Source organism: Canis lupus, chromosome 8 (genome assembly GCF_011100685.1).
Source record: "Canis lupus familiaris isolate Mischka breed German Shepherd chromosome 8, alternate assembly UU_Cfam_GSD_1.0, whole genome shotgun sequence".
In the NCBI taxonomy this organism is placed as follows: Eukaryota; Metazoa; Chordata; class Mammalia; order Carnivora; family Canidae; genus Canis; species Canis lupus.
In genome coordinates, this window is record NC_049229.1 from 74,454,779 (window position 1) to 74,481,146 (window position 26,368).

General features: G+C 41.0%; 1 gene segment (V, D, J or C); it reads right to left on the bottom strand.

Annotated features, from left to right (window-relative positions):
* Positions 1-430: 430 nt before the first annotated feature.
* On the bottom strand, positions 431-26,368 carry LOC119876541. The segment is given in 3 exon segments: positions 431-546; positions 25,778-26,104; positions 26,208-26,368. Coding segments are annotated over 3 exon segments (489 nt in total).

Consider the following 26,368-nt stretch of genomic DNA (forward strand, 5'->3'; position numbering starts at 1 on the left):
TGGTGCAAGGACCCTTTACAAAAGGGATTGTATATAAAGTTAAAAGTCAAATGCTAAAAGTAGCTGAGGCACACAACTCACAGTAGTCAGTATGATACAACTCCATAAGGAGATGATGGCACTCAAATCCCTCAGGGTCATCACAGTCATCACTCCTGGAAACACCAAAGCATCAGTGTTTGGGTTCATGTGCCACTAATGTCTTAGCCTGTGCCCCAGGCTGGAAGAACTTCATAGACAGAGCGGATTAAACAATAGACACTCATTCCCACAGTTCTTGAGTCTAGGGATCTGAGGTCCAGCTGCAGGAAGATATGATGCCTGGAGAATGCCCATGTCCTAAGCCTCAATTCCCTGTCACCTCACATGGGCCCGGGGTGAAGGAGCTTTCCCAGTACTGGTGTATAAAGGACTAGGTCTCACAATGGGACTAAATCTCCTGACCTAAGTGCTCCCCGAAGGCCCCACCTCCTCCTCCCATCACCTGGACATTAGGTTTCACCACAGGGATGGTAGAAGACACACCCATTGAGATGACGCCAGCAGCTGAAGGATCCATGAGTTATTCCCTGCAGGTGGAATGTCCACCAATCCAGCTTCTCGCCCTGAGGAACCTCATGGATCCAGTAGAAGCCTCTGGTCTCTGAGTACACAGTGTACACTTGACCTTCTGAACCAGCTGGTGACCTTGGTAAAAGGACAGCTTGCACTTGAGAGTCTGGGCAATTCCTTGATCCAAGTTTATTATCACTTCATAAATTTTTCTGCTTCTCTTTAATCATTGTTCTCATTTATCCAGAAGTCAGATTTATTTTTTAGTGCTTGGGTTGTTTTTTTATGTATATTTTTTATTGGAGTTAGATTTGCCAAAATATAGTATAACACCCAGTGCTCCACACTTCAGGTGCCCCCCTTAGTTCCTGTTACCATGTCACCCATCCCACTGCCCACCTCTCTTGTATTGCTGATCTGACAAGAAAATGAGGTACATGGAGTTATTTGTATATTATTCATATTTAGGCAAAATATTAAATAGATATAAGCAACTCTGTCTCTTGTGCATATAAAGTAGTTGTTTTCCTATATAAACTAAGTTTCTGAATAAGTCCTTGCATAGTTAAGCACAAATTCCTTTGTTCAGAGAGGCTACCAGGGGGAAACTGCTCCTTGGAGAGGAAGCCCAAGACCCTGACAGGAAGCCTGCCCAGAACCTCCAACTGCACCTGCTCCTGGGCCTTCAAGACAGAAGTGGTGAGGAGTGTGCACCCCCTGGTGGTCCTGATCCTCTTCTACAGGGAGGTTTGTATCTGGGCTCACACTGAGGTCCCCTCACTGTGTCCTTCACACAGTAATACACGGCCGTGTCCTCGGATCTCAGGCTGTTCATCTGCAGATACAGCGTGTTCTTGACATTGTCTCTGGAGATGGTGAATTCACCCTTCACAGCATCTGTGTAGCTTGTGCTACTTCCACCGCTGTTAAAACCTGCGACCCACTGCATCCCCTTCCCTGGAGGCTGGTGAGCCCAGCCCATGTTGTAGCTACTGAAGGTGAATCCAGGGACCACACAGGAGAGTCTCAGGGACGCCCCAGGCTTCACCAGTTCTCCCCCAGGCTCCACCAGCTGCACCTCATGTGGACACCTGCAGACACAAGACATCCTGGTCAGAATACTGTCCCACATCCCCTGTTTCTCTCACTCGCCTGCACTCACATACTCAAGGTCTCTTGTTCTCCATGAATTACCTTTTAAACTAACTCTGGGGAAACGAACTAGGGGTGGTAGAAGGGGAGGAGGGCGGGGGGTGGGAGTGAATGGGTGACGGGCACTGGGTGTTATTCTGTATGTTAGTAAATTGAACACCAATAAAAAATAAATTACTCAGCTATTAGAAATGACAAATACCCACCATTTGCTTCAACGTGGATGGAACTGGAGGGTATTATGCTGAGTGAAGTAAGTCAGTCGGAGAAGGACAAACATTATATGTTCTCATTCATTTGGGGAATATAAATAATAGTGAAAGGGAAAATAAGGGAAGGGAGAAGAAATGTGTGGGAAATATCAGAAAGGGAGACAGAACATAAAGACTGCTAACTCTGGGAAACGAACTAGGGGTGGTAGAAGGGGAGGAGGGCGGGGGGTGGGAGTGAATGGGTGACGGGCACTGGGTGTTATTCTGTATGTTAGTAAATTGAACACCAATAAAAAAAATAAAAAAAAAATAAAAAAATAAAAAATAAAAAATAAAAAAATAAAAAAAAAAAAAAAAAAAAAAATAAAAAAAAAATAAAAAAAAAATAAAATAAAATTGCCAGAAGTTAAACCCACGTGAGCAAAGACTCCATGGTGAGTTGTCTGTGTTCTGCCCTGATCCCCGAATGGGGTCACCTGGGGATCCTGTGGCTGGGGCTTCTCTCCCAGCTGCAGGGTTGGGAATGAATTGGTTTAATCAGTGGAGAGAGGGCCCTGTTTGCATATCATCTGAGTATACAATGAGAACTAGAATTAGATATGATCCTTTAAGTGTTATTAACAAGGATTGCTTTATATCTGCAGGCAACAGTATGTAATGTTTTGTGACTATATGAAGTATGCTAATCTGTGAACAGATTTTCCTTCTCATCTCTTTATGTCTTTTGAAAAGCCTCTAATTAAGAAAATAATAAATAAAAAAATAAAAATCTCCCATCAATGTAGGTAATTTTTGTATTCAGTGTTTTGCCTTCATCCTTTTTTTTAATAAATTAATTTTTTTATTGGTGTTCAATTTACCAACATACAGAATAACCTGTTTGCCTTCATCCTGATGTTTAATCCTAAATACTTTATTTTTAATGCCAGTGTCAGTGGGATTATTTTTAATTTCCTTTTATATGATAGCACATTAATGTGTGGAAACATGGCTTTATTTTCCATGTTTCTTGTATTTCTTTATTCCCTAAAATAATTCATTTGTCTAAGAATTTGTTTGTAGAGTTTGACCTTATAGAAATAATGTCATATGGAAAAAAATAATTTTTCCTCTATTTTGATGTAAGTACCCTTCTATCATTCCCTAAATTTCCTGTCTAGATCTTCCCATTGTTGTGGCAGAAAGATTTTCATTCTCTTCTCCTGGGTTTTTTGTCTGGTCTACCAACTCAGTAGAAATAAGACAGATCTAGGGGGAAATGTACTTCATTTTGCAAGTGTATGGGATACCTAGGATACTACATCCAGAAAACGACCAAAGTAGGCAGTTGTTGTGGCTCTTAGACAAGAAGACATTGGTTTTGGTGATATTTAAAGAGATGATTTGGGTTTAGGTTAGTAAGTTAGTGAGGGAAATGACAAGGGATGTTGGTCCAGCCTTCTGGGCCCTAAGTTCCCTATTCCGGTGCTGAGGATGATTCTCACCTCCTGGTACAGAGACAAGAACATCCAATGTGTGATTTATTTCCTGCCATCACAGAGATATAGGAGGCTCAGTGTGCCTCCTCTGGGTGTTACCAGGTGACTCTTATTCAAAATAACCTAGGGTACCAGCTGACATGTTTGTGGTGTCCAGGTTATTGTCCTTCATGATACCATGTTGAATACTCATGGTGGGAATCAGCATCCTTGCCTGGCTATTGATTTGACTGGCAGGCTTCAGTTTTTCACTGTCAGATATGATGTTGGTGTGGCTTTTTTGGAAATCACCACTATTTTGTTGACAAAAATCTTCTTCTGCCTTGAGTGTTAAGATGTTTTGAAGATAAAAGTCTATTGGATTTTGTTAAATGGTTGTAGGCATCAAAGGAAAGGATGATGTACATCCAATTGTTCACTCTGTTACTATAGTGGGCCCCATTTATGATCTGGGTATATTGAAGGATCCTTGCATGCCAGGGCTGGTTTTCTCTAGGTCATCTTGTATGATCCGTTCCATGTGCTGTTGCATTCAGGATGCCAGGATTTTTGTGTTTATGTGTATCTGAGATATTGTGCATGAGTCCCTTCCTGTAGGGTCCTTGACTTGCATCAGAGTCATCCTGGCCTCCTTAAATGAATTTGATCATGAACCATTTTAATTGATTGGAAGGTTTGGAGATGTTTTGGCCTTAATTCTTCTTAAGATATTTGGTAGAATTCATAGATAAAGTAATCTGATCTTGGATTTTTTATGCTTGTTATTTTTGTATATTTTTATTGGAGTTTGATTTGCTAACATATAGTAAAACACCAAGTGCTCATCCCATCAATTGCCCCTCTCAATGCCCGTCTTCCAGTCACATCATCCTCCCACTCACTTCCCCTTCCACTACCCATTGTTCATATCCCAGAGTTAGGAGACTCTCGTGTTCTGTCTCCCTCTCTGATATTTCCCACTCATTTTCCCTCTATTCCCTTATAATCCCTTTCACTATTTCTTATATTCCCCATATTAGTGAAACCATATGATGATTGTCCATCTCTGATTGACTTACTTCACTCAGCATAATGCCCTCCAGTTCCAACTACATTGAAGCAAATGGTGTATTCGACATTTCTTTTATTTATTTATTTATTTATTTATGATAGGCACACAGTGAGAGAGAGAGAGAGGCAGAGACACAGGCAGAGGGAGAAGCAGGCTCCATGCACCGGGAGCCCGACGTGGGATTCGATCCCGGGTCTCCAGGATCGTGCCCTGGGCCAAAGGCAGGCGCCAAACCGCTGCGCCACCCAGGGATCCCTGTATTCGACATTTCTAATGGCTGAGTAATATTCCATTACATACATAGACCACATCTCCTTTATCCATCATCTTTCAATGGACACCAAGCCTCCTTCCACAGTTTGGCTATTGTGGACATAGTTGCTATGAACATTGGGGTGCAGCTGTTCTGCCATTTCACAAAAATCCGTATATTTGGGGTAAATCCCCAGCAGTGCAATTTCTGGGTCATAGGGCAGATCTATTTTTAACCTTTTGAGGAACCTCCACACAGTTTTCCAGAGTGGCTGCACCAATTCACATCCCCAACAGTGCAAGATGGTTCCCCTTTCTCCACATCCTCTCCAACATGTGTTGTTTCCTGTCTTGTTAATGTTCACCATTCTCACTGGTGTGAGGTGGGACCTCATTGTGGTTTTGATTTGTAATTCCCTGATGGCAAGGGATGTGGAGCATTTTCTCATGTGCTGGTTGGCCATGTGTATGTATTTCTCTGTTAAATTTCTGTTCATGTCCTTTTTAAAAATGATTATTTATTTACATATTCATTAGAAACACAGAGAGGTGAGAGAGAGAGGCAGAGACACAGGCAGAGGGAGAAGCAGGATCCATGCAGGGAGTCTGATGTGGGACTTGTGCCTGGGTCTCTAGGATCACGCCCTGTGGTGAAAGTGTCACTAAACCACTGAGCCACCTGGACTGCCCTGTTCATGTCTTTTGCTCATTTCATGATTGGATTGTTTGTTTCTTTTCTGTTTTGTTTAATTAGTTTTTATAGATCTCGGATACTAGTCATTTATCTGAAATGTCATTTGCAATATAGTATCCCATTCCGTAGGTTGTCTTTGAGTTTTGTTGACTGTTTCTCTTGCTTCAGAAGCATTTTATCCTGGTTAAGTCCCAATAGTTCATTTATGCTTTTATTTTCCTTGCCTTCATAGATGTATCTTGCAAGAAGTTGCTGTGGCCAAATTCAAAAAGGGTGTTGCCTGTGTTCTCCTCTAGGATTTTGTTTGTACATGGAAGTAAAAATTCTCAACAAATTATTAGCCAATAGCCTCCAACAGTATATTAAGTGGATTTTTCTTCATGATGAAATGGGATTTATCACCGTGATGCAACATTGGTTCAATATTTGTAAAACAATCAACATGATCGATAACATAAACAAGAGAAAAAAAACAAGAACCGTATGATCTTCTTCATAGATGCAGAGAAATCATTTGACACAATACATCATCCATTCCTGAGAAAACAACTAATGTTTGAGTGGATATGAAGACAGGGGAACGCTCTTGCACTGTTGGTGGGAATGTGAACTGGAGCAGCCACTCTGGAAAACTGTGTGGAGGTTCCTCAAAGAGTTAAAAATAGAGCTACCCTACCCCTCAGCATTTGCACTACTGGGGACTTATCCCAAAGATACAGATGAAGTGGGAGATAGAGACACCTGCACCCCAATGTTTATAGCAGCAATGTCCACAATAGCCAAACTGTGGAAGGAGCTTCTGTGTCCATCAAAAGATGAATGGATAAAGAAGATGTGGTATCTGCATACAATGAGATATTACTCAGCCATTATAAACGAAGAATACCCACTATTTGCTTCAACGTAGATGGACCTGAGGGTATTATGCTGAGTGAAGTATGTCAATCAGAAAAGGAGAAATATTATTTGGTTTCATTCATTTGGGGAATATAAAAAATAGTGAAAGGGATTAGAGGGGAAAGGAGAGAAAATGAGTGGGAAATAACAGTGAGGGTGACAGACCATGAGAGACTCCTAATTCTGGGAAACTTACAAGGGATGGTGGAAAGAGAGGTGGTCAGGGGGGGTGGAGATGACTGAGCGACAGGCACTGAGGGGGCTCTTGACGGGATGAGTACCAAGTGTTATGCTATATGTTGGCAAATTGAACTGCAATAAAATATACAAAAATAAGAAAAATATCTTCAGAGTGTAGGGATAGAGGGAATATTCCTCAGCATCTTAAAAGTCATCTACCCAAAGCACACAGCAAGTATCATTCTCAATGGGGAAACACTAGGAGACTTTTCTCTAAGATCAGGAACACGACAGTGATGTCCACTCTCACCACACTGCTATTCAACATAGTACTAGAAGTCCTAGGCTCAGCCATCAGGCAACAAAAAGTTATTAAAGGAATTCAAACTGGCAAAGAAGAAGTCAAACTGTCTCTCCTTGCATACTCCACCCCAAGATTTCTAGAACTCCTACAACAATTCGGCAGTGTGGCAGGATACAAACTCAATGCCCAGAAATCAGTGACATTTCTATACACTATCAATGAGACTGAAGAAAGAGAAATAATGAATCAATCCCATTTACAATTGCACCCAAAAGCATAAGGTACCTAGGAATAAACCTAACAAAAAAGGTAATGGATCTATACCCTAAAAACAATAGAACACTTCTGAAGAAAGTTGAGGAAGACACACAGAGATGGAAAATTATTCCATGCTCAAGGATTGGAAGAATTAATATTGTGAAAATCTCAATGCTACCTAGGGCAATATACACGTTCAATGCAATCACTATCAAAATACCTTGGACTTTCTTCAGAAGTTGGAACCAATAATATTAAGATTTGTATGGACTCAAAAAGACCCTTGACAGCACTTGACAGGATGAGCACTGGGTGTTATCATATATGTTGGCAAATTGAAGTCCAATAAAAATACACAAAAAATAAACATAAAAACACAAATCATTGTGTTATTTGAATAATTAAGCCATAATATTTGTCATGCACAGTGATACTCTTTCATCGAAGGAGAGAAGAGATGGGGTCTGAGGAGATCCTGAAGACACAGCATGTCACATGATGTAGTTTCCAAATGCCCATGGTCCCCAGTCGTGCTCCCCTATATTTTCTCTCTCAACCTGCACCTGTGGTCTCATGAGGATAGTCCTACAGTTAGTTCTCTGAGCAAGAATGAAGGTGAGCCTGGTTCATAGAGGGTTATGCATGATATTCATTCAATACTTAAATGTGGTACTTACGAATCTCACCACATTCTCCACCACCCAGAAACACCTGGATGTATGGAACAGAATTTCCTCTACCCATATATGAGTAAGTTAAGATGATTGGGGATTAAGCGTTTAGTAATCTTGTCAGGAAATGTATGGGACAAACTCTAGGGCAAACTGACAGAAGAGAATATATATTTGGCAGTTGAACAAGGTAGGTGCACACAGCAGCTTTTATTCTCATGATGTTACAGAATGAGGACTGTAGTTATCATGCATATTTCCTTATTTTTTCTGTGAATATGTTTTTTTGTTTGTTTTCTTCCCTCTATTATTTCTTTGTCATTTTTTTAAAAGATTTTTATTTATTTATTCATAGAGACACAGAGAGAGAATGAGAGGCAGAGACACAGGCAGGGGGAGAAGCAGGCTCCACGCAGGGAGCCCGATGTAGGACTCTAACCAGGGTCCCCAGGATCACGCCCCGGGCTGCAGGCAGCACCAAACTGCTGCACCACCAGGGCTGCCCTTTCTTTTTCATTTAACATATGATATATAGACTTTATTTTATTTTATTTTTATAATAAATTTATTTTTATTGGTGTTCAATTTACAAACATACAGAATAACACCAAGTGCTCATCCCGTCAAGTGTCCCCCTCAGTGCCCATCACTCATTCACCCCAAACTCCCGCCCTCCTCCCCTTCCACTACCCCCAGTTCATTTCACAGAGTTAGGAGTCTTTATACTCTGTCTCCCTTTCTGATATTTCCCACACATTTCTTCTCCCTTCCCTTATATTCCCTTTCACTATTATTTATATTCCCCAAATGAATGAGAACATACACTGTTTGTCCTTCTCTGATTGACTTACTTCACTCAGCAAAATACCATCCAGTTTCATCCACGTTGAAGAAAATGGTGGGTATTTGTCATTTCTAATGGCTGAGTAATATTCCATTGTATACATAAACCACATCTTCTTTATCCATTCATCTTTCGATGGTCACTGAGGCTCCTTCCACATTTGGGATATTGTGGACATTGCTGCTAGAAACATCGGGGTGCAGGTGTCCCGGTGTTTCATTGCATCTGAATCTTTAGGGTAAATCCCCAAAAGTGCAATTGCTGGGTCATAGGACAGGTCTATTTTTAACTATTTGAGGAACTTCCACACAGTTTTCCAGAGTGGCTGCACCAGTTCACAGTCCCACCAACAGTGTAAGAGGGTACCTTTTTCTCTGCATCCTCTCCAACATTTGTGGCTTCCTGCCGCCTTGTTAATTTTCCCCATTCTCACTGGTGTGAGGTGGTTCTCATTGTGGTTTTGATTTGTATTTCCCTGATGGCAAGTGATGCAGAGCATTTTCTCATGTGCATGTTGGCCATGTCTATGTCTTCCTTTGTGAGATTTCTCTTCATGTCTTTTGCCCATTTCATGATTGGATTGTTTGTTTCTTTGGTGTTGAGTTTAATAAGTTCTTTATAGATCTTGATCAAGATAAGAAGCTTTTGCACAGCAAAGGATACAGTCAACAAAACTAAAAGATAACCTACAGAACGGGAGAAGATATTTGCAAATGACATATCAGATAGACTTTATTTCATTTAACAATTCTAATTCTTACACCATAATATTTCATCTAGGGAACTTCAAGGAGGCAAATAAAAATCAATCCGGAGCCTCACCTCCTCAACTGGAGAAGGGGTTGGTGTAGTTGGATTTTGTTCAGAACGCTCTCACATATAAGGTGACATTATGACCATGTTATTTTCTTCCTTTACACATGAGTATGATTTATGGAGGTACACGTGGACATACATATTTAGAGGAGCTTGACCTGTGATGGTTAACTACGTGTCTGAGGCTAGGCCATGGGTGCCCAGAGTAGTGGTTGTTTCTGTGGACATCTGGGATGATGATTGCCAAACAGATCAGTATGTACATTCCTTGTCTCCATGTGACTTGGCATCATCCAACCCATTAGGATTCTGAATAGAATACAAGGCAGAGGGAGGAACAATTCCATCATTGTTCCTTCCTGCATTCACATTTGTGTTGGATTATTGGTCTCGTCCTGCCCCAGGACTGAGAGTTACACCATCAGGTCCCCAGGTTCACAGACTAGACAGCCATGTAGAATCAGATGAGAATTAGTCTACTGGCTTTCCAGGGTCCCTACCTTGTGATCATAGATCCTGGGCCTTGTCTGTTTATTCAGTCATGTGAGCCAATGGGTTATGGGCTCTGTTTCTCTGGAGAAACATGACTTTTACATGGAGAAACTGGGTTCTCCTATAGTTTAAAGTAATTGAAACAAGACGTAACACATGGAAAGGCCTGAGACACAAGTTAGGCTCTGAATTATAATATTTTGTGTTTGGGACAAGAGACTGGTGACAATAATGAGGAACTATGGGATCCTGAAGACATCACCAGATTCATGAAGAAATAGATCTCTAGTCCTTGAACAGGTATGAGGGAAGCCTGGTTCTATTGACCTTGGAGCAATTACTATAGTCATGCAGAAGCAGGAGGGCAGATGAGAATCTCAGGATACTACAATCATGAAGCACGTATAGAAATGATTTGACTTAGGAATGATCTAATAAAATGAGTACATATTTCATGAAAAATTAAAAGTTTATCTAATGTTGAAATATTCAAGTCAACAATGATTATTCAAAAGATTGATATACTGTCTATTGTTAAATTAGAGTATCTAGGAATTATTTAAAGAACAATTTATTAAAATGTTTAATACACGGGCTATATATTTACCCATGGATATATTGCCAAAATATATATTTATGCTTCTATATTTAAATTAAATATATATTTTCCAAATTTTAAAATTGTTAAATACCAACATTTTGGATTATGATTTCTCAAAATATATGTATTTAATTCTTTATTTCCAGACATCTAAAAATATTTACTATAAGGGGCAGGAGGCAAGATTGTGGAAATGTAGAGGAGCTCACTTCAACTGATCCATTGAATTCAGCTATTCTGCTATTAAATCATCTAACTCCCTTGAATTCATCCTGATATGTAAGAAAAGAATTGCCAAAATTCTACAAGAAGAAAAGTTTCCACTTTCCTCAAGGTAGGAGGTGCACAGCAGTGAATCCCAAACAATTATTGAAAGTTAAGAGGAAGGGCAAGATGGGGGAAAAGTAGGGTCCCCAAATCACCTGTCCCCACCAAATTACCTAGATAACCTTCAAATTATCCTGAAAATCTATGAATTTGGCCTGAGATTTAAAGAGAGAACAGCTGGAACGCTACAGTGAGAAGAGTTCACGCTTCTATCAAGGTAGGAAGATGGGGAAAAAGAAATAAATAAACAAACGGTGTCCAGGGGGGAGGAGCCCCACGAGGAGCAAGGCTAAGGCCGGGGCGAGTGTGCACAGGACAGGAGAGCCCCCTCCCGGAGAAGCAGGAGCTGCACCAATCTTCCTGGGCAGAAAGGCGCCCGCAGGGAGTTAGAGCAGGATGCAGGAGGGTGGGGTGCTCTCAGGCTCCCTGGGACACTAACAGACACCTGCATGCCCAGGAGAGTGTGCCGAGCTCCCTAAATGGCTGCAGCGTGCACGGCGGGACCCGGAACAACTCGGAGGGGCTTGGGCGGTGGCTCCGTGGAAGGGGGTGCGCAGCCCCGGGGGCAGCTAGGAGATGGCTCTGGCAGAAGAAGAGGCTCCCCACGGAGAGGGCTGCGTGGCTCTGGCAGAGGAAGAGGCTCCGCACGGAGGGGGCTGTGTGGCTCCAGGAACAGCTCCGAGGGTCTCAGGCGCCGGCTCCATAGAGGGAGCTACATGGCTGGGAGCGCTAATCCAACAGCCCAGGCCTGGGAGCACTGGGCGCCGGGACAAAGCCCAGGATCCGACCTCCCCCAGGACAGTCAGAGGCCTGGATGGCATAGGACCACAAGGATGCTCCTGCCCCGAAATGAGCAGATCAGTGGCCCCGCCCCCAGAGCATCCAGGCCCTGCAGACGGAGAGTTCCATAGTTACTGCAGGGGCTGAATCCAGGGCTCCAGAGCTGGCCGCCACCACTGGGGCTGTTCCTCCTGGGACCTCACGGGGTAAACAACCCCCACTGAGCACTGCACCAGGCAAGGGGCAGAGCAGCTCCCCCAAGTGCTAACACCTGAAAATCAGCACAACAGACCCCTCCCCCAGAAGACCAGCTAGACGGACAAGGTCCTGGGGAAGTCAAGGGACTTAAAGTATTCAGAATCAGAAGATACTCCCCTGTGTTTGTTTGTTTTTTTTTTTTTTTTGCTTTTTGATTTGTTTGCTTCCCCCACCCTTTTTCCTTTCTTTCTTTTTCTTTCTCTTTCTCTTCTCTTTTTTCTTCCTTTTTTCTTTTTTCTTTTTCTCTTTTCTCTTCTTCTTTCTCTCGTGTCTTTTTTCTCCTTTTCCCAATACAACTTATTTTTGGCCACTCTGCAATGAGCAAAATGACTACAAGGAAAACCTCACCTCAAAATAAAGAATCAGAAACAGTCCTCTCTCCCACAGAGTTACAAAACCTGGATTACAATTCAATGTCAGAAAGCCTATTAAGAAGCACTATTATACAGCTACTGGTGGCTCTAGAAAAAAAGCATAAAGGACACAAGAGACTTCATGATGGCAGAATTTAGATCTAATCAGGCAGAAATTAATTAAAATCAATTGAATGAGATTCAATGCAAACTAGAAGTCCTAACGACAAGGGTTAATGACGTGGAAGAAAGAGTGAGTGACATAGAAGACAAGTTGATGGCAAAGAGGAAACTGAGGACAAAAGAGACACACAATTAAAAGACCATGAAGATAGATTAAGGGAAATAAACGACAGCCTGAGGAAGAAAAACCTACGTATAATTGGGGTTCCCGAGAGCGCCAAAAGGGACAGAGACCCAGAATATGTATTTGAACAAATCATAGCTGAAAACTTTCCTAATCTGGGAAGGGAAACAGGCATTCAGATCCAGGAAAGAGAGAGATCCCCCCTAAAATCAATTAAAACCGTTCAACACCTCGACATTTAATTGTGAAGCTTGCAAATTCCAAAGATAAAGAGAAGATCCTTAAAGCAGCAAGAGACAAGAAATCCCTGACTTTTATGGAGAGGAATATTATGGTAACAGCAGACCTCTCCCCAGAGACCTGGAAAGCCAGAAAAGGCTGGCAGGATATATTCAGGGTCCTAAATGAGAAGAACATGCAACCAAGAATACTTTATCCAGCAAGGCTCTCATTCAAAATGGAAGGAGAGATAAAGAGCTTCCAAGACACGCAGGACCTGAAAGAATATGAACTGACCTCCAAACCAACTCTGCAAGAAATTTTAAGGGGGACTATTAAAATTCCCCTTTAAGAAGAAGTTCAGTGCAAAAATCCACAAAAACAAGGACTGAAGATATCATGATGACACTAAACTCATATCTTTCAATAGTAACTCTGAACGTGAACAGGCTTAATGACCCCATCAAAAGGCGCAGGGTTTCAGACTGGATAAAAAAGCAGGACCCATCTATTTGCTGTCTACAAGAGACTCATTTTAGACAGAAGGACACCTACAGCCTGAAAATAAAAGGTTGGAGAACCATTTACCATTCGAATGGTCCTCAAAAGAAAGCAGGGGTAGCCATCCTTATATCAGATAAAGTAAAATTTACCCCGAAGACTGTAGTGAGAGATGAAGAGGGACACTATATCATACTTAAAGGATCTATCCAACAAGAGGACTTAACAATCCTCAATATATATGCCCCGAATGCGGGAGCTGCCAAATATATCAATCAATTAGTAACCAAAGTTAAGGCAAACTTAGATAATAATACATTTATACTTGGTGACTTCAATCTAGCTCTTTCTATACTCGATAGGTCTTCTAAGCACAACATCTCCAAAGAAACGAGAGCTTTAAATGATACACTGGACCAGATGGCTTTCACAGATATCTACAGAACTTTACATCCAAACTCAACTGAATACACATTCTTCTCAAGTACACATGGAACTTTCTCCAGAATAGACCACATACTGGGTTACAGATCGGGTCTGAAGAGATACCAAAAGATTGGGATCGTCCCCTGCATATTCTCAGACCATTATGCCTTGAAATTAGAACTAAATCACAACAAGAAGTTTGGAAGGACCTCAAACACGTGGAGGTTAAGGACCATCCTGCTAAAAATGAAAGGGTCAACCAGGAAATTAAGGAAGAATTAAAAAGTTTCATGGAAACTGATGAAAATGAAGATACAACCGATCAAAATCTTTGGGATGCAGCAAAAGCAGTCCTAGGGGGAAATACATGGCAATACAAGCATCCATTCAAAAACTGGAAAGAACTCAAATACAAAAGCTAATCTTACACTTGAAGAAGCTAGAGAAAAAACAGCAAATAGATCCTACACCCAGCAGAACAAGAGAGTTAATTAAGATTCGAACAGAACTCAACGAAATCGAGACCAGAAGATCTGTGGAACAGATCAACAGAACCAGGAGTTGGTTCTTTGAACGAATTAATAAGATAGATAAACCATTAGCCAGCTTTATTAAAAAGAAGAGAGAGAAGACTTAAATAAGTAAAATCATGAATAAGAAAGGAGAGATCAAAAAAAAAAAGAAAGGAGAGATCACTACCAACACAAAGGAAATACAAACTATTTTATTTATTTATTTATTTATTTATTTATTTATTTATTTATTTATTTATTTTTATTGGTGTTCAATTTACTAACATACAGAATAACACCCAGTGCCCGTCACCCATTCACTCCCACCCCCCGCCCTCCTCCCCTTCTACCACCCCTAGTTCGTTTCCCAGAGTTAGCAGTCTTTACGTTCTGTCTCCCTTTCTGATACTTCCCACACATTTCTTCTCCCTTCCCTTATTTTCCCTTTCACTATTATTTATATTCCCCAAATGAATGAGAACATATAATGTTTGTCCTTCTCCAACTGACTTACTTCACTCAGCATAATACCCTCCAGTTCCATCCACGTTGAAGCAAATGGTGGGTATTTGTCATTTCTAATAGCTGAGTAATATTCCATTGTATACATAAACCACATCTTCTTTATCCATTCATCTTTCGTTGGACACCGAGGCTCCTTCCACAGTTTGGCTATTGTGGACATTGCTGCTAGAAACATCGGGGTGCAGGTGTCCCGGCGTTTCATTGCGTTTGTATCTTTGGGGTAAATCCCCAACAGTGCAATTGCTGGGTCGTAGGGCAGGTCTATTTTTAACTGTTTGAGGAACCTCCACACAGTTTTCCAGAGTGGCTGCACCAGTTCACATTCCCACCAACAGTGTAAGAGGGTTCCCTTTTCTCCGCATCCTCTCCAACATTTGTTGTTTCCTGCCTTGTTAATTTTCCCCATTCTCACTGGTGTGAGGTGGTATCTCATTGTAGTTTTGATTTGTATTTCCCTGATGGCAAGTGATGCAGAGCATTTTCTCATATGCATGTTGGCCATGTCTATGTCTTCCTCTGTGAGATTTCTGTTCATGTCTTTTGCCCATTTCATGATTGGATTGTTTGTTTCTTTGGTGTTGAGTTTAATAAGTTCTTTATAGATCTTGGAAACTAGCCCTTTATCTGATATGTCATTTGCAAATATCTTCTCCCATTCTGTAGGTTGTCTTTGAGTTTTGTTGACTGTATCCTTTGCTGTGCAAAAGCTTCTTATCTTGATGAAGTCCCAATAGTTCATTTTTGCTTTTGTTTCTTTTGCCTTTGTGGATGTATCTTGCAAGAAGTTACTATGGCCGAGTTCAAAAAGGGTGTTGCCTGTGTTCTTCTCTAGGATTTTGATGGAATCTTGTCTCACATTTAGATCTTTCATCCATTTTGAGTTTATCTTTGTGTATGGTGAAAGAGAGTGGTCTAGTTTCATTCTTTTGCATGTGGATGTCCAATTTTCCCAGCACCATTTATTGAAGAGACTGTCTTTCTTCCAATGGATAGTCTTTCCTCCTTTATCGAATATTAGTTGCCCATAAAGTTCAGGGTCCACTTCTGGATTCTCTATTCTGTTCCACTGATCTATGTGTCTGTTTTTAATACAAACTATTTTAAAAACGTATTATGAGGGATCCCTGGGTGGCGCAGCGGTTTGGCACCTGCCTTTGGCCCAGGGCGCGATCCTGGAGACCCGGGATCGAATCCCACGTCGGGCTCCCGGTGCATGGAGCCTGCTTCTCCCTCTGCCTGTGTCTCTGCCTCTGTCTCTCTCTCTCTGTGACTATCATAAATAAATAAAAATTAAAAAAAATAAAAAAAAACGTATTATGAATAGCTATATGCCAATAAATTAGGCAATATAGAAGAAATGGACGCATTCCTGGAATGCCACAAACTACCAAAACGGGAACAGGAAGAAATAGAAAACCTGAGCAGGCCAATAACCATGGAGGAAATTGAAGCAGTCATCAAAAACCTCCCAAGACACAAGTGTCCAGGGCCAGATGGCTTCCTAGGGGAATTCTATCAAACGTTTAAAGATGAAACCATACCTATTCTACTAAAGCTGTTCAGAAAGATAGAAAGAGATGGAGTACTTCCAAATTCGTTCTATGAGGCCAGCATCACCTTAATTCCAAAACCAGACAAAGACCCCACCAAAAAGGAGAATTACAGACCAATATCCCTGATGAATATGGATGCAAAAATTCTCAACAAGATACTAGCCAATAGGATCCAATAGTACATTAAGAAAATTATTCACCATCGCCATGTAGGATTTATCCCAGGGACACAAGGCTGGTTCAACACTGGTAAAACAATCAATGTGATTCATCATATCAGCAAGAGAAAAACCAAGAACAATATGATCCTGTCATTAGATGCAGAGAAAGCATTTGACAAAATACAGCATCCATTCCATATCAAAACTCTCCAGAGTGTAGGGATAGAGGGAACATTCCTCAACATCTTAAAAGCCGTCTATGAAAAGCCCACAGCAAATATCATTCTCAAAGGGGAAGCACTGGGAGCCTTTCCCCTAAAATCAGGAACAAGACAGGGATGTCCACTCTCACCACTGCTATTCAACATAGTACTGGATGTCCTAGCCTCAGCAATCAGACAACAAAAAGACATTAAAGGCATTCAAATTGGCAAAGAAGAAGTCAAAATCTCCCTCTTCACCGATGACATGATACTCTACATAGAAATCCCAAAAGCCTCCACCCCAAGATTGCTAGAACTCATACAGCAATTTGGCAGGGTGGCAAGATACAAAATCAATGCCCAGAAATCAATGGCATTTCCATACACTAACAATGAGACTGAAGAAAGAGAAATTGAGGAGTCAATCCCAATTACAAATGCACCCAAATGCATAAGATACCTAGGAATAAACCAAACCAAAGAGGTAAAGGATCTTTACCCTAAAAACTATAGAACACTTCTGAAATAAATTGAGGAAGACACAAAGAGATGGAAAAATATTCCATGCTCATGGATTGGCAGAATTACTATTGTGAAAATGTCAATGTTACCCAGGGCTATTTACACGTTTAATGCAATCCCTATCAATATACCATGGACTTTCTTCAGAGAGTTGGAAAAAATTATTTTGAGATTTGTGTGGAATAAGAAAAGAGCCCGAATAGCCAGGGAAAGTTTACAAAAGGAAACCATAGCTGGGGGCATCACAATGCCAGATTTCAGGTTGTATTACAAATCTGTGGTCATCAAGACAGTGTGGTACTGGCACAAAAACAGACACATAGATCAATGGAACAGAATAGAGAACCCAGAAGTGGATCTTGAACTTTATGGTCAACTAATATTTGATAAAGGAGGAAGGAATATCCATTGGAAGGAAGGCAGCCTCTTCAATAAATGGTGCTGGGAAAATTGGACATCCACATGCATAAGAATGAAACTAGACAACTCTCTTGCACCATACACAAAGATAAACTCAAAATGGATGAGAGATCTAAATGTGAGACAAGATTCCATCAAATTCATAGAGGAGAACACAGGCAACACCCATTTTGAACTTGGCCACAGTAACTTCTTGCAAGATACATCCACGAAGGCAAAAGAAACAAAAGCAAAAATGAACTATTGGGACTTCATCAAGATAAGAAGCTTTTGCACAGCAAAGGATACAGTCAAAAAAACTAAAAGACAACCTACAGAATGGGAGAAGATATTTGCAAATGACATATCAGATAAAGGGCTAGTTTCCAAGATCTATAAAGAACTTATTAAACTCAACACCAAAGAAACAAACAATTAAATCATGAAATGGGCAAAAGACATGAAGAGAAATCTCACAGAGGAAGACATAGACATGGCCAACATGCACATGAGAATATCCTCTGCATAACTTGCCATCAGAGAAATACCAATCAAAACCACAATGAGATACCACCTCACACCAGGGAGAATAGGGAAAATTAACAAGGCAGGAAACAAATGTTGGAGAGGATGCGTAGAAAAGGGAACCCTCTTGCGCTGTTGGTGGGAATGTGAACTGGTGCAGCCACTCTGGAAAACTGTGTGGAGGTTCCTCATAGAGTTAAAAATAGACCTGGCCAACGACCCAGGAATTGCATTGTTTGGGATTTACCCCAAAGTTTCCGATGCAATGAAATGCCGGGACACCTGCCTCCGATGTTTCTAGCAGCAATGTCCACAATACCCCAACTGTGGAAGGAGCCTTGGTGTCCATCAAAAGATGAATGGATAAAGAAGATATGGTTTATGTATACAATGGAGTATTACTCAGCCATTAGAAATGACAAATACCCACCATTTGCTTCAACATGAATGGAACTGGAGCATATTATGCTGAGTGAAGTAAGTCAATCAGAGAAGGACAAACAGTGTATGTTCTCATTCATTTGGGGAATATAAATGATAGTGAAAGGGAATATAAGGGAAGGGAGAAGAAATGTGTGGGAAATATCAGAAAGGGAGACAGAGCATAGAGACTTCTCACCCTCGGAGGCGAACTAGGGGTGGTGGAAGGGAAGTAGGTCGTGAGGTGGGGGTGAATGTGTGACAGGCACTGGGAGGGCACTTGACAGGATGAGTACTGGATGTTATTCTGTATGTTAGTAAATTGAACACCAAGAAAAAATAAATTTATTTAAAAAATTTTTTAAAAAGTTAAATGGGGGACTTCATCAGCTGGCTCCATAATCTGGAAAGTGATAGAGCCTCTGAGTGTAAAATGGGAACCGTTTTAAATCTTCCCAGTGAGAGATGTCCCGGCCTGAAAGGTGCTCAAGGGGTGAAAGAGATCAGAATCCGAGTTGGTACAGTGTGGTCTCAAGAAACCAGAAGTCACAGAGGGTACAGGGCTGCCTGACACAGTGGCGTTCCCAGGATTAGAGCTGGGAAACAAGGTTGGCAAGCCCAGGACGGTGTTCTCATCTCCGGTGGCCTTATACCTGGAGCTGCCCATGGATGGGGTGACCAGGCTGTGTTGGAGTCCTGCAAGGGACAGGGTTGGGGGACCCTCCACCTTTCCCTGGGAGGGGCAGATGGGTGCGCCCATGACCCAGAGACTGCTTTCAGTGTGGGGACCCTGTAATGGACATTACGGAGATGACCCTCTACATTTCCCCAGAGGGGTAGATCAGGTGCATGCTGGATTAGGTGACCAATCTCCATGTTGGGGCCCTGCAAAATGCACACATGGGGACCCTCTGCCTTCCCACAGACCATAGGTGTGGGCTCATCCACAGTAGTCTGCAGAGTTAGGCCACACAACAGTGAAGACCACTCATCCTTAAGTGTTTACTAAGGAGAGGGGACAGCAATCTCTCAACTCTGCAACTGGAGATCCAGGTGCCACCGTTTTGTTTTCCTCCTCAAAAGAGGTGCTGGAATCCCCCAGGGAACAAAGGTCACAGAGAGCGACAGAAAGAGCTTGCACGGAGGCCGGCCCCCAGGCAAGGGCTGTGCAGCTCCACGCAGGGAAAGACACGTGAGAATCGGCACAACAGACCCCTTCCCAGAAGGCCACCTGGAAGACAGGTGACAAGCACGCTGATGGAAATGATAGGATCACAAAACTCCAGTGGTGGGGGAAATACTTATAGAACTTGAGAATTTTTCCCAAGGTTCACCTATCCTTCAGTTTAAAATTTTCCATTACTTTTGTTCCCTCTCTTTTCATCTAATTTCTTATTTTACTTACTCTTTGGTTTTGAGGCTTTTTTTTCCATTTCATGTTTCCATTTACATTTTATAAGTACCTGTTCATTTTTGTCTTCCTTTCTCTATTCAACTTTGTATTTGTATAAATATAAGTTTTCAAATCTTTATGGTTTTGGAATTTAATGTCTTATAACACACAGACTAAAATACACTTAGGACCAAGTAGATCAACCTGTTTGTCTACCCTATGAGATTGTATTCTCTCTTCACCTTCATTTCTATCTTTTATTCTTCTTTTCTCTTTACCTTTTCTTATGTCCTCATTCTTTTTCTTTTCTTTTCTTTTCTTTTCTTTTCTTTTCTTTTCTTTCTTTCTTTTCTTTTCTTTTCTTTTCTTTTCTTTTTTTTCTTTTCTTCTCGATTTCTGACCCCTTCTGATTTCTCTAGTGTGCATTTTGCTTAGGTCGTGGTTGATATTTTTGATTGTGCCCACTTGTGCAACCATTTTCTCTGGATAGGAAGAATTCACAACAAAAGAAAGAACCTGAGATAATGCTCTCTGCTGCAGAATTAGTTGATATGGATAAAGTAAAAATATCAGAGATGGAATTTAAGAGAACAGGTATAAAGATGCTACCTATATTTGGAAGAGGCATAAAGGACAGTAGAAAATCTCAGTGCAGCAATAAGACATAATCAGGCCACAAGGAAAAATATTCTGAGATGCAGTCTAAACTGGATGCTCTAACAGCTAGGGTAACTGAGGCAGAAGAGAGACAATGTGACATAGAAATCAAAGTGATAGAAAGGATGGAAGCTAAGGAAAAGAGAGAAACACAACTAATTTACCATGAGAGGAGGCTTTGAGAAATCAGTGATGTCATAAAATGAACAAAATATTAGAATTTTGGGATCCCTGATGGAGAAGAAAATAAAGGGCCAGAAGGTATATTTAAGTCAATCTGATGAACAATTCTCTAATCAGGGGAAGGGAACAGGCATTTGAGTCCAAGAAGTAGAGTGGACTCTTCTCAAAATTAATAAAAATAGATCAACATATCATCATTTAATTGAGAAAAATGCAAATTTCAGGCATAAAGAGAAAATAATGAGAGCTGCTTGAGGCAGGAGGTTCTTAACCTTCAGGGGTAGGAGTGTCTGCCTGGCATCAGACCTCTTCACAGAAACGTGGCAGGTCAGACAGAGCAGGATGTTATATTCAGGGGAGTAAATGAAAAGACCATGCATCCAAAAATTCTTTATCCAATAAGGCTGTCATTCAGAATAGAAGAGAGATAAAGAACTTCCAGGACACAAGGAAACTGAGAGAGAATGTGCCCACCATTTGCTTTGATGTGGTTGGAACTGGAGGGTATTATGCTGAGTGAAGTAACTCAATCGAAGAAGGACAAACAATATATGAATTGAAATTCTTTCATCACATTTAAATCCATGGTCTGGTAACTCTGTGTCAGAGAGTACTGCTTCCGGTTGTTTCCTTGTCGTGGATTCTTCCTTCTAGTCATTTTGTCCAGTTCAGAGAGGCTGTATGAGTGGCCCAAGTCAAAAATATCAACCATGTCCTAAGTAATTTACACCGTAGATGATTCTGAGGAAGTCACATACCAGAAAATATAAGAAAAAGAAGAAAAGAAGACAATAAAACAAAAGGTCCGCTAAAGGGGAAAACCAATTTTAAAAAAGAATAGTAATGAAAAAACCCAAAAGCCTAAAACAAAGAAGACAGAAAGTTAAAGGGTGTCGTGTGAATGGCGGAGGTGAAGAAGTGGTGGTGGAGATAGATTATAATCTACCTGGGGGGACCTAATGTTTGATCCTCTTGGTTTTGAGTATATTTTGTTCTGTAACTTAGAAGATGCTCAATCCCAACGTTATATAAACCAACAATACTTATATGAAAACCCATCTTTGAGCATAGAAACACAAACAAGTTAAAAGGGGGGACAGAATGGAAAGGAAAATAGAATATAGTCTCACAGAATGAACCAACATGGTGTTTCACTTGATTCTGTGTGAGTTTTTTCATGTGTAAGAAGACACTGACTTCCACCATGTAAAACAAAATGAAAGAGAAAAAAATATACAAAAGAACCTCAAAATCCAGAAATTCATATCTTGCATATCTACCAAAATTAAACTGAACATGTTTAGGAGATTCAAAAAGTGAAAAATATATTTAAGACATGTAATTTTAGAAATATGAATATATAAGAGGAAAGAAGCTTAAAAATGATGAATTGGTATAATATTTTAGTTAAGGCAGGAAAAGAGAAAAATATTGGAGAATTTAAACCTGATTACAAAACAAGTCATATTCTCTCCCCTATACTCCCTTTCACTATATTTTATATTCCTCAAATGAATGAGACCATATAATATTTGTCCTTCTCTGGCTGATTTACTTCACTCAGCATAATACCCTCCAGTTCCATCCACGTCGAAGCAAATGGTGGGTGTTTGTCGTTTCTAATGGCTGAGGAATATTCCATTGTATACATAGACCACATCTTCTTTATCCATTCCTCTTTTGATGGACACCGAGTCTCCTTCCACAGTTTGGCTATTGTGGACATTGCTGCTATAAACATTGGAGTGCAGATGAAAATATATTTGAAGTGTGTTTCCATCCTTTGTTGTACCACCTTTTACACTCAGTAGGAAGTGAACACAGCTGATAGAAGTCATGGTGGGACAGCTGTGCACGGTGTGACTCAGAATCAATTACCGCATGGTCATACCTCCACAGTCTTCTAGAAAGGGAGTCAAAGCAGTATCCTTATGGTAACATTATAAAAACTCTCAGAAATGTATGAGTTCCATTTTTCATAGATATACCTTCTGGTAACAACTGGCTTATGGAAAAGGGACTCATGAAGCATCTCTGTCTCCCTGAGATGTGGTACTTATGGAATCCTTAAATGTAGAAATATTGCCTTCAATAATAGACTCTGCCCTATTGCATTCTCTCCTTTCAAATGTATTCCTGATCATATCCCGTTAAATCTAACAGTGTAAGACAGCTTTCCACGGTGATTTAGGGACAAGGTCTATATCTTTCAACTATTCAATCCAATAGAAGAAAATAAAAATAAACATAAAAACATATACTACCCTTGATCCTCTTTGCAGGGTTTATCATGTACTTTTTACAACAAAAGCAGTGGGAAAATACAGTTTCAATTCAATCACAGTTTGTGGCTCTTCAACCTCAATTTTTCTTTATCAGAATAGTCCCCATAACCCTGCAGAAAGAGTACATTTCTGTAATGTCTCCAGATCCTTCACTTTCCATCCCCAAATGGATCATATGTATCAAGAAGACTGTCAGCAGGGCACACTACCCAAATGGCACCTGTCTCCACTGCACAGAGACATGGAGTCCCACTAATAGTGTTCCTGCAATTCTAGCCCTTGGGGAGCATCCCTGCCCTCCTTGAAGCCCCAGTCTCGTTGCCAGGAGATGAGGTTTTCCCTATGTCACACATTGGATGCGCTTATGTGTATGGACAACATATGTCTACAATTACTTCTGGCAAAATATTATAATAATATTGCAATTCTTGAAAGGAATAAGCAGCCAAACAGCAATGAATCAATTTCTAGCTTCTGCTCCACTTTTATTCTCCATTGGTTATTTTATTATTTAATTTCACTTATTTCTTTTTCCTTTATTACCATTATTTTGTTCTTGATTTATGTATTTATTTTAATAAATGTACTATATATACTTACTATCTTTATTTTCTTTTTTCTCATTGATTTATTGATATATTTTTGTATAATTTTTATTGGGCTTTGATTTGCCAACATATATTGTAATACCCAGGGCTCATCCCTTCAGATGCCCTCCTCAGTGCCCGTCACCCATTCATCCCTTCCCCCTGCCCACCTCCCCTTCCACTACCCCTTGTTAATTTCCCAGAGTTGCTATTTATATTTTCAAGTTAATGTATTTTATTTTTATTTTAACTTATTTTCTGATATATATTCCTTCAAGAGGCAGAACAAAACAAACCCAGGATCTTCGTTTTTTTTATTTTTGTCTTTCTTCTCTTTATACTTTATGGAACAAAAATGAAATAAGGAATGAATTTACTGAGATTGAACAAGATGTGAATATCAAGGGAAGGAATATACTAAATGCAGATATCAGTAAGATGTGTAATTTGGAATTTAAAACCATGATTGAAAGAACAATAGCAGGATTTGGGAAAAGGAAATAAGACTACAGAGAAGACAAGAGAGGCTTCTTTTCTACTGAGACCGTCAAGTAAAATCAAATCAGGCCAAATTAAAAATACTATAACCAAAATGCCAACCCAATGGAGGTGATCAATATGACGGGTGATGAAGGAGAGATCTCAGTCAGAGATAGATAAGATATAACTATAGAAAATAGGGCAGCCGGGGGGTTCAGCAGTTTAGCACCGCCCTCAGCCCAGGGCCTGATCCTGGAGACGCAGGACCAAGTCCCACGTTGGGCTCCCTGCATGGAGCCTGCTTCTCCCTCTGCCTGTGTCTCTGCCTCTCTCTCTCCATTCTGTGTTTCTCATGAATAAATAAATAAACTCTTAAAAAAGCAATTATATAAAATAAGGACTGAAAAGAAAAAGGAAACAAGGGTAAAGACAACAAATGCAGGAATATAGATAGTAATTATTGCTCACATCACATCCATTGTCCGTTATCTTCTAGATCCTTGATCTCCAATCCTCCCTCTTCTCCTCCTACCTCAAACATGGGAAATCAAAAATAACCCACAGATTCTCTCTTATTTGATGCAGGGGAATACTGACCCTTCACAAGCCAATACTGAACCAGGACCCCATCCCCACCATTGACCCACAACACACACCCTGAGCCTCTATCCTCCCTTGGCTCCATTCAAGCACTTATTACTTTCTGAGTGGCCTAAACTTTTCTCAACAGACATGATGTCACCATAAAGGTTTTAAATGCTCTTGTGCGTGTGTGCATGTGTGTGTGTGTGTGTGTGTGTGTGTGTGTACATTTGTGTTTTCTTCAGATGCCACAACCACAATATGTCCTGGTTGGGGTTCTTCAGCTTGCCCAGGTTGTCACAAATATTGATACTGAGTGAGTGGTTCAAGACAGGGACCCCTTCAGAAATTTTTCTTCTCTACTGTTGATTGTTGAAGCCTCTGTAGCCTCATGTCTAGCAAGGAATTTATGCTGCTGCTAAAAATATTTTCCATGGGGATCCCTGGGTGGCGCAGCGGTTTGGCGCCTGCCTTTGGCCCAGGGCGCGATCCTGGAGACCCGGGATCGAATCCCACGTCGGGCTCCCAGTGCATGGAGCCTGCTTCTCCCTCTGCCTGTGTCTCTGCCTCTCTCTCTCTCTCTGTGACTATCAAGAATAAATAAATAAAATCTAAAAAATAAAATAAAAAAAAATAAAAATAAAAATATTTTCCATGGACCTGGATGGTTGTGTCATGCTCAGCATCTGTAGCTGTGACTCTTACAGAGAATTGAATTTTCTTGGAGGAATTTCTAATTAATCGATGTTTAGGAAAAATAGTAAGCAAATCTAAGCAAATTTCTCTTCTGTGCATGTAAGGATAATTTTTACCAAAGACAAAGAGAAAAGAAAATAAAACAAAAAAGGAAAGGAAAGGAAAGGAAAGAAGAAAAAAAAGAAAAGAAGAAAAGAAAAGAAAGAAAAGAAAAGAGGACAAAGAAAAGAAAAGAACTGTTTCTAAATCACAGACTGAATAGGTAAGAACAGAATCCTGTGCCCAGAGAGGCTCCCAGGGGGAAACTGCTCCATGGAGAGAAAGCCCAGGCGCTGACAGGAAACCTGCCCAGAACACCCCTCTGCACCTGCTCCTGGGCCTTGAGACAAAAATGGTGAGGAGTTTGCACTCCCTGGTGGTCCTGATCCCCTTCTGCAGCTTCTGCAGGGAGGTTTGTGTCTGGGCTCACACTGAGGTCGCCTCACTGTGTCCCTTGCACAGTAATACATGGCCGTGTCCTCGGCTCTCAGGCTGTTCATCTGCAGATACAGCGTGTTCTTGGCATTGTCTCTGGAGATGGTGAATCGGCCCTTCACAGCGTCTGCATAGTTTGTGCTACTTCCACTACCGCTAATTTCTGCAATCCACTGTAGCCCCTTCCCTGGAGCCTGGCGGACCCAGCTCATCCAGTAGCTACTGAAGGTGAATCCAGAGCCCACACAGGAGAGTCTCAGGGACCCCCCAGGCTTCACCAGGTCTCCCCCAGACTCCACCAGCTGCACCTCACCCTGGACACCTGCAGACACAAGACATCCTGGTCAGGAAACTGTCCCACATCCCCTATTTCTCTCACTCACCTCCACTCACAGACTCAAGGTTTCTGGTTCTCCATGAATTACCTTTTAAAATAGTGGCAAGGAAAATCCATCCGAGCACAGATTCCATGGTGGTTTTTCTGTGTTGTGTCGTGAGCACTGAATGGGGTCACCTGGGGATCCTCAGGCTGGGGCTCCTCTCCCAGCTGCAGGGTCAGGCCTGGGCTGGTTTAATCAGTGGAGGG